We start from the raw sequence: 13,364 nt of genomic DNA, 5'->3' as shown, positions 1-13,364 counted from the left end.
CACTACATCGCAGATATCGTTAATAGCACCCTTTCCCCAGGCTCTGCCCTAGCTACAGAACTCCGATTGTCCTGGTTAGAGTCACCAACGGCATCCTTTGTGACTGTGTAGCTGTATCAAGCCACTGTGGTAACTCTCCCCACCGTCTCCTTTTTCACCTCTCTGATGCATTCAACCAGGTTGACCACTCCATCCACCTCCAGTGGCCCTCCTCTGTGGTCCAGTTCCATAGCATTGTCCTCACTTAGTTCCACTCTTACTAGTCCTAAAGTAGCAAGTACACCTCCTGCAACAGCTTTTCCAACCCCTGCAGCGTCACCTCAGGTGCATCCAAACATCTCAGCTTGCTTTCATAATATATGGAGAATGACCACAATGACAAGCTACAAGAGTGCCAGGACTACAATGAAACAGTAAATAGGCAATGATAAAGCAGTAGATGTAATTTATCTGGATTTTCAAAAGGCCTTCGATAAGGTACCCCATAATAGACTGATAAACAAGGTCAGAGAATGCAGAGTCAGATGACAAGTAGCAGAATGGCTAGCTGGCTTCAAGACAGAAAGCAGAGAATAGGGGTTAAAGGTAGCTATTCACAGGTGTGTAGTAGTGTTGCACAAGGATCAGTGCTAGGACCACTGTTGTTCACAATTTATATTAACAATTTAGACTTTGGAATCAAAAACACAATTTCTAAATTTGTGGATGTCCCCAAATTGGGGACGATAGTCAATACTGAGGAGGACTGCAACAAATTACAGGAAGACATTAAATTTGAAGAATGGGCATATAATTGGCAGATAAATGTGAGGTATTACATTTTGGTAGGAAGAATAGGGAGGTCACTTGTTACTTGGAGGGTGCGAGTCTAGGTGGGGTAGAGAAACAAAGGGATCTCGGAGTACAAATACACCAATCACTAAAAGTTGTGCCACATGTTAACAGGGCCATAAAAAAGCAAAGCCAAGCACTAGGGTTTATTTTGAGAGGTATAGAATTGAAAAGTAGGGAAGTTATGTTAAACCTGTATCGAACCTTGGTTAGACCACATTCAGAGTACTGTGTGCAGTTCTGGTTACCATATTATAAAAAGGATATAGAGGCACTGGAGAAGGTGCAGAAAAGATTTACAAGGATGATACCAGAAATGCGAGGGTATACATAACCAGGAAATGATGAACAAGTTGGATCTCTTTTCTCTTGAAAATTGAAGGCTGAGGGTGACCTAATATAGGTCTTTAAAATTCTGAAAGGTTTTGATCGAGTGGATACAGAATGTTTCCACTTGTGGTGAAGAGCATAACTAGAGGCCATCAATATAAGATTGTCACCAAGAAATCTAATAGGGAATTCAGAAGAAACTTCTTTATCCAGAGGGTGGTGAGAATGTGGAACTCGCTACCTCAGGAAGTGGTTGAAGCAAATAGTATAGATGTATTTAAGCGGAGGCTAGAAAAGCATATGAGGGAGAAGAGAATAGAGGGTTATGCTGATAGATTTAGATGAGGAAAGACGGGAGGAGGCTCGAGTGGAGCATAAACGCTGGCATGGACTGCTTGGGACGAGTGGCCTGTTTCTGTGCCTATGCAATCCTATGTAGTACATAGCATGAGCTGCCAACTGCAGACAAGAGCAGGGTAAGGAGAGAAAATTGGAGGCGATGGGAACATTTGTTTCCTCCAGTTAAATAATAGTTTGTAGCTTTTGATAAGTGAAGGGCTTATTCAGGGAGTTGAAAAAAAATCCCATTCAATCTTTTTCAACTAGTTCCAGTTGCTGTTTAAAATGTTTCATTTATGATGTTGCTGCTTTTGCATTCTAACTGAGCGTTTTCAGGTAGTGGCATCAGAATATACATGCACGACAGCAGGAGCTTTCCCGGTCTCAGATGCACAACTGTGGGAAGGTGCTGAGTGATAACCAGTTGTTTCTCTGTAAGACTTTCATTTATAGAGCATGTTTCACAATCTCAGAACGTATTTGAATTGGTCTCCATGCAGCTGACTTAGCTGAGAGCTGGATAAAAAGAAAGAAAGACTTACATTTATATAGCGCTTTTCATAACCATTGGATGTCTCAAAACACTTTACAGCCAATGCAGTGCTTTTGAAATGTAGTCACTGTTGTACTGTAGGAAACACAGCAATTTGCGCACAGCAAGCTCCCACAAACAGCAACGAGATAAATGACTAGATAAGTTTTATTATGTATGTAACTATGTAATACTTGCCACCAGACTGTTGGAGTCCTAATGGTCACCTGCACACACGTGCAAGGCCAGTATAAAAGGTTGCCTGCCATGTTGTTTAGGCACTCTGGAGTTGTAATAAAGAAGATTAAGGTCACACTAAGTTTAGCTCGCAGTACTCAGCCTCGTGGAGTTCTTCCATAAATAACAATTGGCGACGAGTAACAGAATACGAACCTTCACGTAACCATGGCTGCCGTTGGATTATTAGAGAGATTCGTAGAGGGTGACTAGGGTCCTGAACTTAAGAAAAGGTAACTTCGAATGGTATGAGATGTGAATTGGCTGAATAGACTGGCGAATTATATTTAAAGGGTTGACGGTGGATAGGCAATGGCAAACAGTTAAAGATCACATGGATGAACCTCAACAATTGTACATCCCTGTCTGGAGTAAAAATAAACGGGGAAGGTGGCTAACAAGGGAAATTAAGGATAGTGTTAAATCCAAGGAAGAGGCATATAAATTGGCCAGAAAAAGCAACAAACCTGAGGACTGGGAGAAATTTAGAATTCAGCAGAGGAGGACAAAAGGTTCAATTAGGAGGGGGAAAATAGAGTTTGAGGAAGCTTGCTGGGAACATAAAAACTGACTGCAAAGCTTCTATAGATATGTGAAGAGAAAAGGATTAGTGAAGATAAACATAGGTCCCTTGCAGTCAGAATCAGGTGAATTTATAATGGGAACAAAGAAATGGCAGACCAGTTGAACAAATACTTTGGTTCTGTCTTCATGAAGGAAGACACAAATAACCTTCCGGAAATATGGGGACCGAGGGTCTAGTGAGAAGGAGGAACTGAAGGAAATCCTTATTAGTCGGGAAATTGTGTTCGGGAAATTGATGGGATTGAATGCCGATAAATCCCCAGGGCCTGATAGTCTGCATCCCAGAGTACTTAAGGAAGTGGCCCTCGAAATAGTGGATGCATTGGTGATCATTTTCCAACAGTCTATCGACTCTGGATCAGTTCCTATGGACTGGAGGGTAGCTAATGTAACACCACTTTTAAAAAAAGGAGGGAGAGAGAAAACGGGTAATTATAGACCGGTTAGCCTGACATCAGTAGTGGGGAAAATGTTGGAATCAATTATTAAAGATGAAATAGCAGCGCATTTGGAAAGCAGTGACAGGATCGGTCCAAGTCAGCATGGATTTATGAAAGGGAAATCATGCTTGACAAATCTTCTCGAATTTTTTCAGGATGTAACTAGTAAAGTGGACAAGGGAGAACCAGTGGATGTGGTGTATTTGAACTTTCAAAAGGCTTTTGATAAGGTCCCACACAAGAGATTGGTGTGCAAAATTAAAGCACATGGTATTGGGGGTAATGTACTGTCGTGGATAGAGAACTGGTTGGCAGACAGGAAGCAGAGAGTCGGGATAAATGGGTCCTTTCCAGAATGGCAGGCAATGACTAGTGGAGTGCCGCAGGGCTCAGTGCTGGGACCCCAGCTCTTTACAATATACATCAATGATTTAGATGAAGGAATTGTGTGTAATATCTCCAAGTTTGCAGATGACACTAAACTAGGTGGCGGTGTGAGCTGTGAGGAGGATGCTAAGAGGCTGCAAGATGACTGAGACAAGTTAGGTGAGTGGGCAAATGCGTGGCAGATGCAGTATAGTGTGGATAAATGTGAGATTATCCACTTTGGTGGCAAAAACACAAAAGCGGAATATTATCTGAATGACAGCAGATTAGGAAAAGGGGAGGTGCAAGGAGACCTGGGTGTCATGATACATCAGTCATTGAAAGTTGGCATGCAGGTACAGCAGGCGGTGAAGAAGGCAAATGTTATGTTGGCCTTCATAGCTAGGGGATTTGAGTAGGGAGTGCTTACTGCAGTTGCACAGGGCCTTGGTGAGGCCTCACCTGGAATATTGTGTTCAGTTTTGGTCTCCTAATCTGAGGAAGGACGTTCTTGATATTGAGGGAGTGCAGCGAAGGTTCACCAGACTGATTCCTGGGATGGCAGGACTGACATATGAGGAGAGACTGGATCGACTGGGCCTGTATTCACTGGAGTTTAGAAGGATGAGAGGGGATCTTATAGAAACATGTAAAATTCTGATGGGACTGGACAGGTTAGATGCAGGGAGAATGTTCCCGATGTTGGGGAAGTCCAGAACCAAGGGGCACAGTCTAAGGATCAGGGGTAAGCCATTTAGGACTGAGATGAGGAGAAACTTCTTCACTCAGAGAATTGTTAACCTATGGAATTCTCTACCGCAGAGAGTTGTTGATGCCAGTTCATTGGATATATTCAAGAGGGAGTTAGGTATGGCCCTTACGGCTAAAGGGATCAAGGGGTATGGAGAGAAAGCAGGAAAGGGGTACTGAGGTGAATGATCAGCCATGATCTTATTGAATGGTGGTGCAGGCTCGAAGGGCCGAATGGCCTACTCCTGCACTTATTTTCTATGTTTCTATGTGATGATTGGGAAGCCTTCGTCAAGCGTCTTGACCAGTAAGTGGCCAACGTGCTGGAAGGAGTCACTAACGCGGTTAAGCGCAGGGCGGTTCTCCTCACCATCTGTGGGCCTAAACTATACGGCCTCATCAAGAATCTGCTCGCACCGACAAAACCAATGGAGAAGGAATATACAGAGTTGTGCACGCTGGTTCGGGAGCACCTCAAGCCGAAGGAGAGTATCCTCATGGCCAGATATTGTTTTTACATGCACCATTGCTCCAGGGGCCAGGACGTGGCGGATTATGTTGCCGACCTGAGACCCCTTGCGGGACCTTGCGATTTTGGAGCTGCGTGGGGAAATGCTGCGGGACTTTTTCATGCTGGGCATCAGCCACGAGGTCATTCTTTGAAAGCTGCTGGTTGCCGAAGCCCTAGAATTGAGCAGGGCCATCACGATCGCCCAGGCATGCATGGACATGGACGATAACACCAAACAGATATCTTCTCAACATCGAAGCTCACCGGCAAGTACTGTACATAAAATGACGTCGCTATCAGGCCGAACTGCATATGGCAGGGCCTATACGTCTGTGACTGCAAGACCTGTGATGACTCAGAATCCGCCATCGGGGTTGAATGTGAATCCATTAGCACCGTGTTGGCGCTGCAGGGGTAATCATCGGTGTTATGTATTTAACCCCTTGTAACCTGTATTACACTACCACTAGAGGGCCTACCTGTTGGAGTCTCAAGGGATCCCAGCATCCCTTGGGAGCACGGTATATAAGCTGGCCACCCACGAGGTCTGCACTCTGGAGTCTCATTAAAGGAGCTAAGGTCACACTTGCTCATTGTACACATTACTCAATTTCATGATTTATTGTGAGCATAACAATTGGCGACGAGGTAACGAACAACCATCCTAAAATGCAAAGAGCAGTTGGTATCCTGGAGAAGTTCTTAGAAGGGGATGATTGGGAGGCCTTCGTGGAGAGACTCGACCAATACTTGTGGCCAACGAGCTGGAAGGGGACGAGAACGCTGCCAAACGAAGGGCGATCCTCCTAACTGTTTGTGGGGCAACAGCCTATGGCCTCATGAAGAATCTCCTAGCTCCGGCAAAACCAACAGAGAAGAAATCCTACGGAGAATTGTGCCCGCTGGTCCAGGAGCACCTAAATCCTAAGGAAAGCTTTTTGATGGCGAGATATCGGTTCTACACATGTCAACGATTGGAGGGCCAGAAAGTGGCGACCTATGTCGCTGAACTAAGGCGCCTCGCAGGACATTGTGAATTTGGGGGATTCCTAGAACAAATGCTCAGAGACTTTTTTGTACTGGGCATTGGCCACGAGACAATCCTTCGCAAATTGTTAATTGTAGAAACTCCGAATCTAATTAAAGCTATAACGATAGCCCAGGCATTTATGTCCACCAGCGACAACATCAAACAGATTTCGCAGAGTAAAGAAGTTTCGGCCAGTACTGTGCATAAAGTAATGTCGGTTTCGAGCAGAAATATACATGGCAGAACATACACGCCGGCTGTTGCTGCACGACCTCAGATGACCCGGAGTCCACCATCAATCGTTAATGCGAGGCAGTTAACAACTTGTTGGCGCTGTGGAGGTGATCATCGGCCCCATCAATGCCGCTTCAAGCACTATGTGTGCAACGGTTGCAGAACAATGGGACACCTCCAGCGAATATGCAGGCAAGCTGCAAACCCTGCAAACCATCACGTTGCAGAGAAAAATCGATCCACTGGGGATCAGGCTGAATTGGAGACTCATACCGAGGAGGCAGAAGTGTACGAGGTACACACATTCACTGTGAAATGTCCACCAATAATGTTGAAAGTTGTAGTGAACGGAATTCCAGTATCTATGGAACTGGACACAGGTGCGAGTCAGTCCATAGTGAGTAAAAAGGCCTTCGACAGGCTGTGGGGCAAAAAGGCACACGGGCCCGAGCTCAGCCCCATTCACACCAAACTAAGGACTTACACCAAGGAACTAATCCCTGTAATTGGCAGTGCGGCAGTCAAAGTCTCCTATGACGGAGCAGTACACGAACTCCCGCTATGGATTGTGCCAGGGGATGGCCCCTAGTTGTTTGGCAGCTGGCTGGGAAAAATCCGCTGGAACTGGGACGACATCCGAGTGTTTCATCCGTCGATGACGCCTCATGTGCCCAGGTTCTGAGCAAGTTCCCATCATTGTTCGAGCCAGGCATTGGAGGCATTCGAGAACGAAAAGTCTCCCATTACGGCCCGCCAGATCAGGACCTGGACCAGCCAGAATCTGTTACTGTCCTTGGTAAAAAACTGTGTCCTCCATGGGAGCTGGTCCAGTGTCCCAACAGAGATGCAGGAGGCGATTAAGCCGTTCCACAGACGCAAAGATGAAATGTCCCTGCAGGCGGACTGTCTATTGTGGGGCAATCGCGTGGTCTTGCTCAAGAAAGAGCATTTGTGAACTGCACAACACCCACCCGGGCATTGTAATGAAGAAAGCCATAGCCAGATCTCATGTGTGGTGGCCTGGCATCGACTCAGATTTAGAGTCATGCGTGCGCCAGTGCAACACTTGCTCTCAGCTGAGCAATGCACCCAGTGAGGCACCACTAAGTTTGTGGTCGTGGCCCTCCAAACTGTGGTCAAAGGTCCACATGGACTATGCGGACCAATTCCTAGGCAAAATGTTTTTGGTTGTCATGGATGCTTACTCAAAATGGAATGAATGTGCAATAATGTCTGTAAGCACATCCACGGGCACTATTGAAAGCCTACGAGCCATGTTTGCCACGCACGGCTTGCCTGATGTCCTAGTCAGTGACAATGGGCCGTGCTTCACCAGTGCTAAATTCAAAGAATTCATGACCTGCAATGGGATCAAACACGTCACATCTGCCCCGTTCAAGCCCGCATCCAACGGCCAGGCAGAACGGGCAGTTCAGACCATCAAGCAAAGCTTGAAACGTGTGTCGGAAGGCTCCCTGCAGACCCGGCTGTCCCGAGTGCTGCTCAGCTACCGCGCCAGATCCCACTCCCTCAACGGGGTTTCCCCAGCCGAGCTGCTCATGAAAAGGGTGCTCAAAACAAGGCTCTCACTTGTCCACCCTGATCTCCATGATCATGTGGAGGGCGAGCGGCATCAACAAAGTGTGTACCATGACCGTGCAAATTTGTCATGCGATACTGAGATCAATGATCCTGTGTTTGTGCTCAATTATGGACATGGTCCCAAATGGCTCGCTGGCACGGTCACAGCCAAAGAGGGGAATAGGGTGTTTCAGGTCAAATTGGCCAATGGACAAACGTACAGAAACCATTTGGACCAAATCAAATTGCGGTTCACCAATAGCTACGAACAACCCGAAGAAGACACTACCAACTTTGACCCTCCAACACACATACAAGTGGCAACTGACATTATGGTTGACCACGAAGCCGAACTCATCATCCCCAGCGGCCCAGCAAGGCCGGCTGCCCAACAGCCCAGTGAAGAACTAACCAACTCACCCACACCCACATTTGTACCGAAACGATCAACAAGGGAGCGTAAAGCCCCAGATCGTCTCACCTTGTAAATAAGTGTACTGTTGACTTCACAGGGGAGTGATGTTATGTATTTAACCCTTTGTAACCTGTATTACACTACCATCAGAGGGCCTACCTGTTGGAGTCCCAAGGGATCCCAGCATCCCTTGGGAGGTATATAAGCAGGCCACCCTCCAGGTACCTGCACTCTGGAGTCGCATTAAAGGAGCTAAGGTCACACTTGCTCATTGTACACAGTACTCAGTTTCATCCTTTATTATGAGCATAACAATCGGGCCCCTTCAATGTCGATTCAAGCATTACATGTGCAAAGGCTGCGCAACAATGGGGCACCTCCAGCGAATGTGCAAACGTGCTGCGACACACCATGTTGCAGAGGATGATCGATCTGGCGCAGATAACGCAGCACAGGCAACTCAACCTGAGGAAGAAGTGTATGGGGTACATACCTTCACCACCAAGAGCCCTCCTATAATGCTGAAAGTCAAATTAAATGGAGTTCCAGTATCCATGGAGTTGGACATGGGTGCGAGTCAGTCAATAACGAGCCAGAAGGCTTTCGAGAAACTGTGGAGCAATAAGGCATAAGGGCCCAAACTGAGCCCGATTAATGCAAAGCTGCATACCTACACCAAAGAGCTCATACCAGTCATTGGAAATGCGGCAGTGAAGGTATCATATGACGGAGCTGTGCATGACGTATCATTGTGGATTGTTCCAGGCAATGGCCCAACACTGTTCGGCAGAAGCTGGCTTCTGAAAAGATTAGCTGGAATTGGAACAACATCAAAGCACTATCTTCAGTGGATGACGCCTCGTGTGCTGAAGTGCTGAGCAAGTTTTCCTCGCTATTCGAACCAGGCATCGGCAACTTCACAGGCGCCAAGGTACAGATCCATCTAGGCCCCGATGCACAGCCCATCCATCACAAGGTTCGGGTGGTTCCGTACATGATGAGGGAGAAAGTCGAGATCGAACACTGGACAGACTCCAACACGAAGGAATCATATCAGCAGTCGAGTTCAACGAGTGGGCCAGTCCAATTGTTCTGGTGTTGAAAAGCGATGGCACGGTCAGAAATCTGCGGAGACTACAAGGTAACAATTAACTGAGTCTCACTACAGGACCAGTACCCGCTGCTTAAGGTGGATGACCTGTTCGCAACGTTAGCGGTGGGGGGGATGTCGTTCACAAAGTTGGACCTAACCTCCGCCTACATGACACAGGAGCTGGCTGAATCTTCGAAAAGACTGACGTGCATCAACACGCAGAAAGGGCTGTTTATATACCACTGGTGTCCTTTTGGGATTCGCTCGGCTGCAGCCATTTTCCAGACAAACATAGAGAGTTTGCTGAAATCTGTTCTGCGCACCAGATGGCATCCTGATCACCGGTTGCGACACCATTGAACACCTACACAACGTGGAAGAGGTTCTAAGTCGCCTAGACAGAGTGGGACTCAGGCTGAAACGCTCCAAGTGTGTTTTCCTGGCGCCAGAAGTCGAATTTTTGGGGAGCAAGATTGCAGCAGACGGCATCAGGCCCAAGGACTCAAAGATGGAGGCCATTAAGAATGCACCCAGACCACAGAATGTGACCGAGCTGTGTTCGTTCCTGGGACTCCTCAACTATTTCGGGAACTTTATACCCAGGTTGAGCATGTTGTTAGAGCCTTTGCACATGTTGCTATGTAAGGGTGATGACTGGTTTGGGGCACATCTCAAGACACAGCCTTTGAGAAGGCCAGGAACCTGCTACTTTCAAATAAGTTACTTGTACACTATGACCCATGTAAACGTTTAGCGCTAGCTTGTGATGCCACATCGTACGGGGTCGGCTGTGTGTTTCAGCAAGCCAATGTATCGGGCAACCTCCTTCCGGTTGCACACGCATCTAGAAGTCTGTCTAAGGCTGAGAGCCTATAGTATGGTCGAGAAAGAGGCGTTTAAGGTTAAGAAAATGCAACAATACCTATTTGGACTTCGGTTTGAGCTTGAAACTGACCACAGGCTGCTCATTTTGCTGTTTTCAGAGAGCAAAGGTATAAATACCAATGCTTCGTCCCGTATCCAAAGATGGACACTAACATTATCCGCTTATGACTATGTTATCCGCCACAGACCAGGCACTGAAAACTGTGCCGATGCTCTCAGCCGGCTACCATTACCCACCACCAGGGTGGAAATGGCGCAGCCCGCAGACTTGCTACTGGTCATGGATGCTTTTGAGAGTGAGGAGTCACCCATCACCGCTCGCCAGATCAGGACCTGGACCAGCCAGGATCCTGTGCTATCATTAGTAAAGAGTTGCGTCCTAAATGGGAACTGGTCGGCCGTTCCCAGGGAAATGCAAGATGAAATTAAGCCGTTTCACCGACGCAAAGATAAAATGTCCATCCAGTCGGATTGTCTGTTATGGGGTAATCGTGTGGTTTTGCCAAAAAAAGGCAGGGAAACCTTTATACGCCACCTACACAGTACCCACCTAGGCATTGTCATGATGAACGGCCTGGCAATTGCTTGGTGGCTTGGCATTGACTCGGACTTGGAGTCATGCATGCATTAGAGTAACACTTGGCTGGCAACTGAGCAATGCACCAAGGGAGGCTCCACTGAGCCTGTGGTCATGGCCCTCCAAATCGTGGTCCAGGATCCACGTAGATTTTGCCGGCCTCATTCTAGGAAAGATGTTTTTAGTAGTAGTGGACGCTTATTCAAAATGGATTGAATGTGTAATCATGTCATCCAGCACTCCACAGCCACCATTGAAAGCCTCCGGGCCATGATCGCTACCCATGGCTTGCTCGACATCCTTGTCAGCGACAATGGACCGCGTTTCACAGCTCGGAATTCAACGAGTTTATGACCCACAATGGCATCAAGCATGTCAGGTCTGCTCCGTTTAAGCCCGCGTCTAATGGTCAAGCAGAGAGGGCAGTCCAAACAATGAAGAAGAACATGAAACACGTGACGGACGGCTCCCTGCAGACCTGCTTGTCTCGCATTCTGCTCAGTTACCGGATGCGACCCCACTCGCTCACCGTGGTTCCCCCGGCAGAATTGTTAATGAAGAGAGCCCTCAAAACCAGGATCTCCCTAGTCCACCCGGATCTTAATGATCACATGAAAACCCGGCGACACCAGCAGAACATGTACCACGATCGCGCGGCTGTTTCACATGACATTGATGTTAACGACCCTGTGTTTTTCCTGAATTACGGTCATGGTCCCAAGTGGGTTGCTGGCACTGTTTTGGCCAAGGAAGGGAATAGGGTGTTTATAATCAAACTGTTAAATGGCCAAACGTGCAGAAAGCTTGTGATCAGACCAAATTGCGATTTATTGACAACCAGGAACGACTTGAGGAGGACATCACCATCGACGATCCACCAACACACACCCAACCAGCAATCGACCTCGCTGTCAATCACGAGGATGAACCCACCGTTCCTGACAGTCCGGTCAGACCAGCCGCGGTGCAGTGCAGCAATGGCCTGACTGACTCACACACACCAGGGTTTGCACTTAGACGATCAACCAGGGAGCGAAGGGCTCCGGATCGCCTCAACTTGTAAATAACTTGTACCTTTGGGAGGGGGGGGGGGGGGGGTGGGGGGGGCGGCGGGGAGTGATGTTATGTATGTAACTATGCAATATTTGCCACCAGAGGGTACGACTGTTGGAGTCCTAACGGTCACCTGCAAACACGTGCAGGGCCACTATAAAAGGTTGACTGCCATGTTGTTTAGGCACTCTGGAGTTGTAATAAATAAGGTCACACTAAGTTTATCTCACAGTACTCAGCCTTGTGGCGTTCTTCTATACATAAGAAGTTTTAGGGTTGTTGGTTAAGGGATGAATATTGGCCAGGACACCGAGGAGAAATCCCAGCTCTTTTTCAAAATGCTGCATCTACCTGAGAGGGCAGACTGGGCTTTGGTTTAACGTCTCATCCGAAGCATGCTGTCACCAGGAATAGATTTCTGCTACAGAGATGGAAACTTCAGGTGTGATAAAAGGAAGGCAGCGAATACAAGAAATGGTTTCTCAGATTTTTAAAAAATTTTGTTTTTTCAGATAAAGGACACCATGAACACAGCAAACAAAGAGCACAAAGAAACATTGAGACAACTGGAAAGCAAGTTTTTTGGAGAAAAGGTATGTGAACGGGAGCCAAAAAACTAGCCTGAAATGAATTCATTTCGGCCTCATACATATCTTGATGGGGCTCAGTAGAGTGTATAACAGTAAGGTACAGGGTGGCTGGTGCATACAGTGCTCATGAGCAACAGGGTGCACACTCCTCCTTTCTCTCCTCTCATGTGTCACAGCATGGTGACTTCTCATTGTCAGCTGGGGCCAAAACGAAGGCTAGGTTCTGAAGGGGTGGAAGGAAGGTGGGGAAGTTGTTGGGGGTGTGGGGGTGGGGAAAGATCAATGGTTGCGTCACCTTTCCCCTTTTAGTGGGTAGCTCAAGAATGACATTTGTAGAAGCCAGGGCTCTTAGTTGGGAACAGTGCACGCTGCAAGAAGAGCATGAAGCAAGGAGGAGAATATAAAATGTTTCAAAATTAAATAAAAAGATAATACTTTAACAACGTATTTATTCCTTTATGGGTTTTAAACAATGAGTACTGACTTGGAGGAGCTACTGTGCAAGGGAGTTGAAATAACACATGTACCGTTGAAAACGGTTGCTCTCTGAAGATTTATAAAAAATGCTGGAAAATGGAAATAAATGAGAAAATACTGGAAATACACAGCAGGTCTGTCAGCATCTGAAAAAGCTGAGACGGGTTGAATTTTAGGGTTGGGTCCTTTTACCAGACTGGTCAGACAAAGGTTCTTGGCCCGAAACAATAATCTGTCTTTTCTGTATTCAGATGCTGACACACTTAATAGGTATTTCAGGCATCTGTTGTTTTTGATATCATCATCATAAGCAGTCCCTCGAAACAAGGATGACTTGCTTCCACGCCAAAAAAGGATGAGTTCACATTTGTTTCAATGAAGGACCTAATATTTCAGGTCCTGAACTACATCCTGAAGGGTGGAAGATGCCTGTGTGTGGATGTTTTTAATGTATGGTGGCCGTTGCACACCAGCCACCACACGGGCTTGACAGAGCTAAATCTTGGTC

General features: G+C 47.0%; 1 protein-coding gene across 1 annotated transcript in view; it reads left to right on the top strand.

Annotated features, from left to right (window-relative positions):
• Positions 1–13,364, top strand: part of LOC139262390 (basal body-orientation factor 1-like) — an 85,852-nt gene that overhangs the window by 34,462 nt on the left and 38,026 nt on the right. Inside the window, exon 5 of the mRNA XM_070877579.1 lies at positions 12,302–12,382. Coding sequence (XP_070733680.1) covers positions 12,302–12,382 — 81 coding nt within the window. The remainder of the gene's footprint in view (positions 1–12,301; positions 12,383–13,364) is intronic.

The sequence above is a fragment of the Pristiophorus japonicus genome, chromosome 4, assembly GCF_044704955.1.
Source record: "Pristiophorus japonicus isolate sPriJap1 chromosome 4, sPriJap1.hap1, whole genome shotgun sequence".
Taxonomy (NCBI): Eukaryota; Metazoa; Chordata; class Chondrichthyes; family Pristiophoridae; genus Pristiophorus; species Pristiophorus japonicus.
This window is presented reverse-complemented; position numbering and strand designations above follow the sequence as displayed.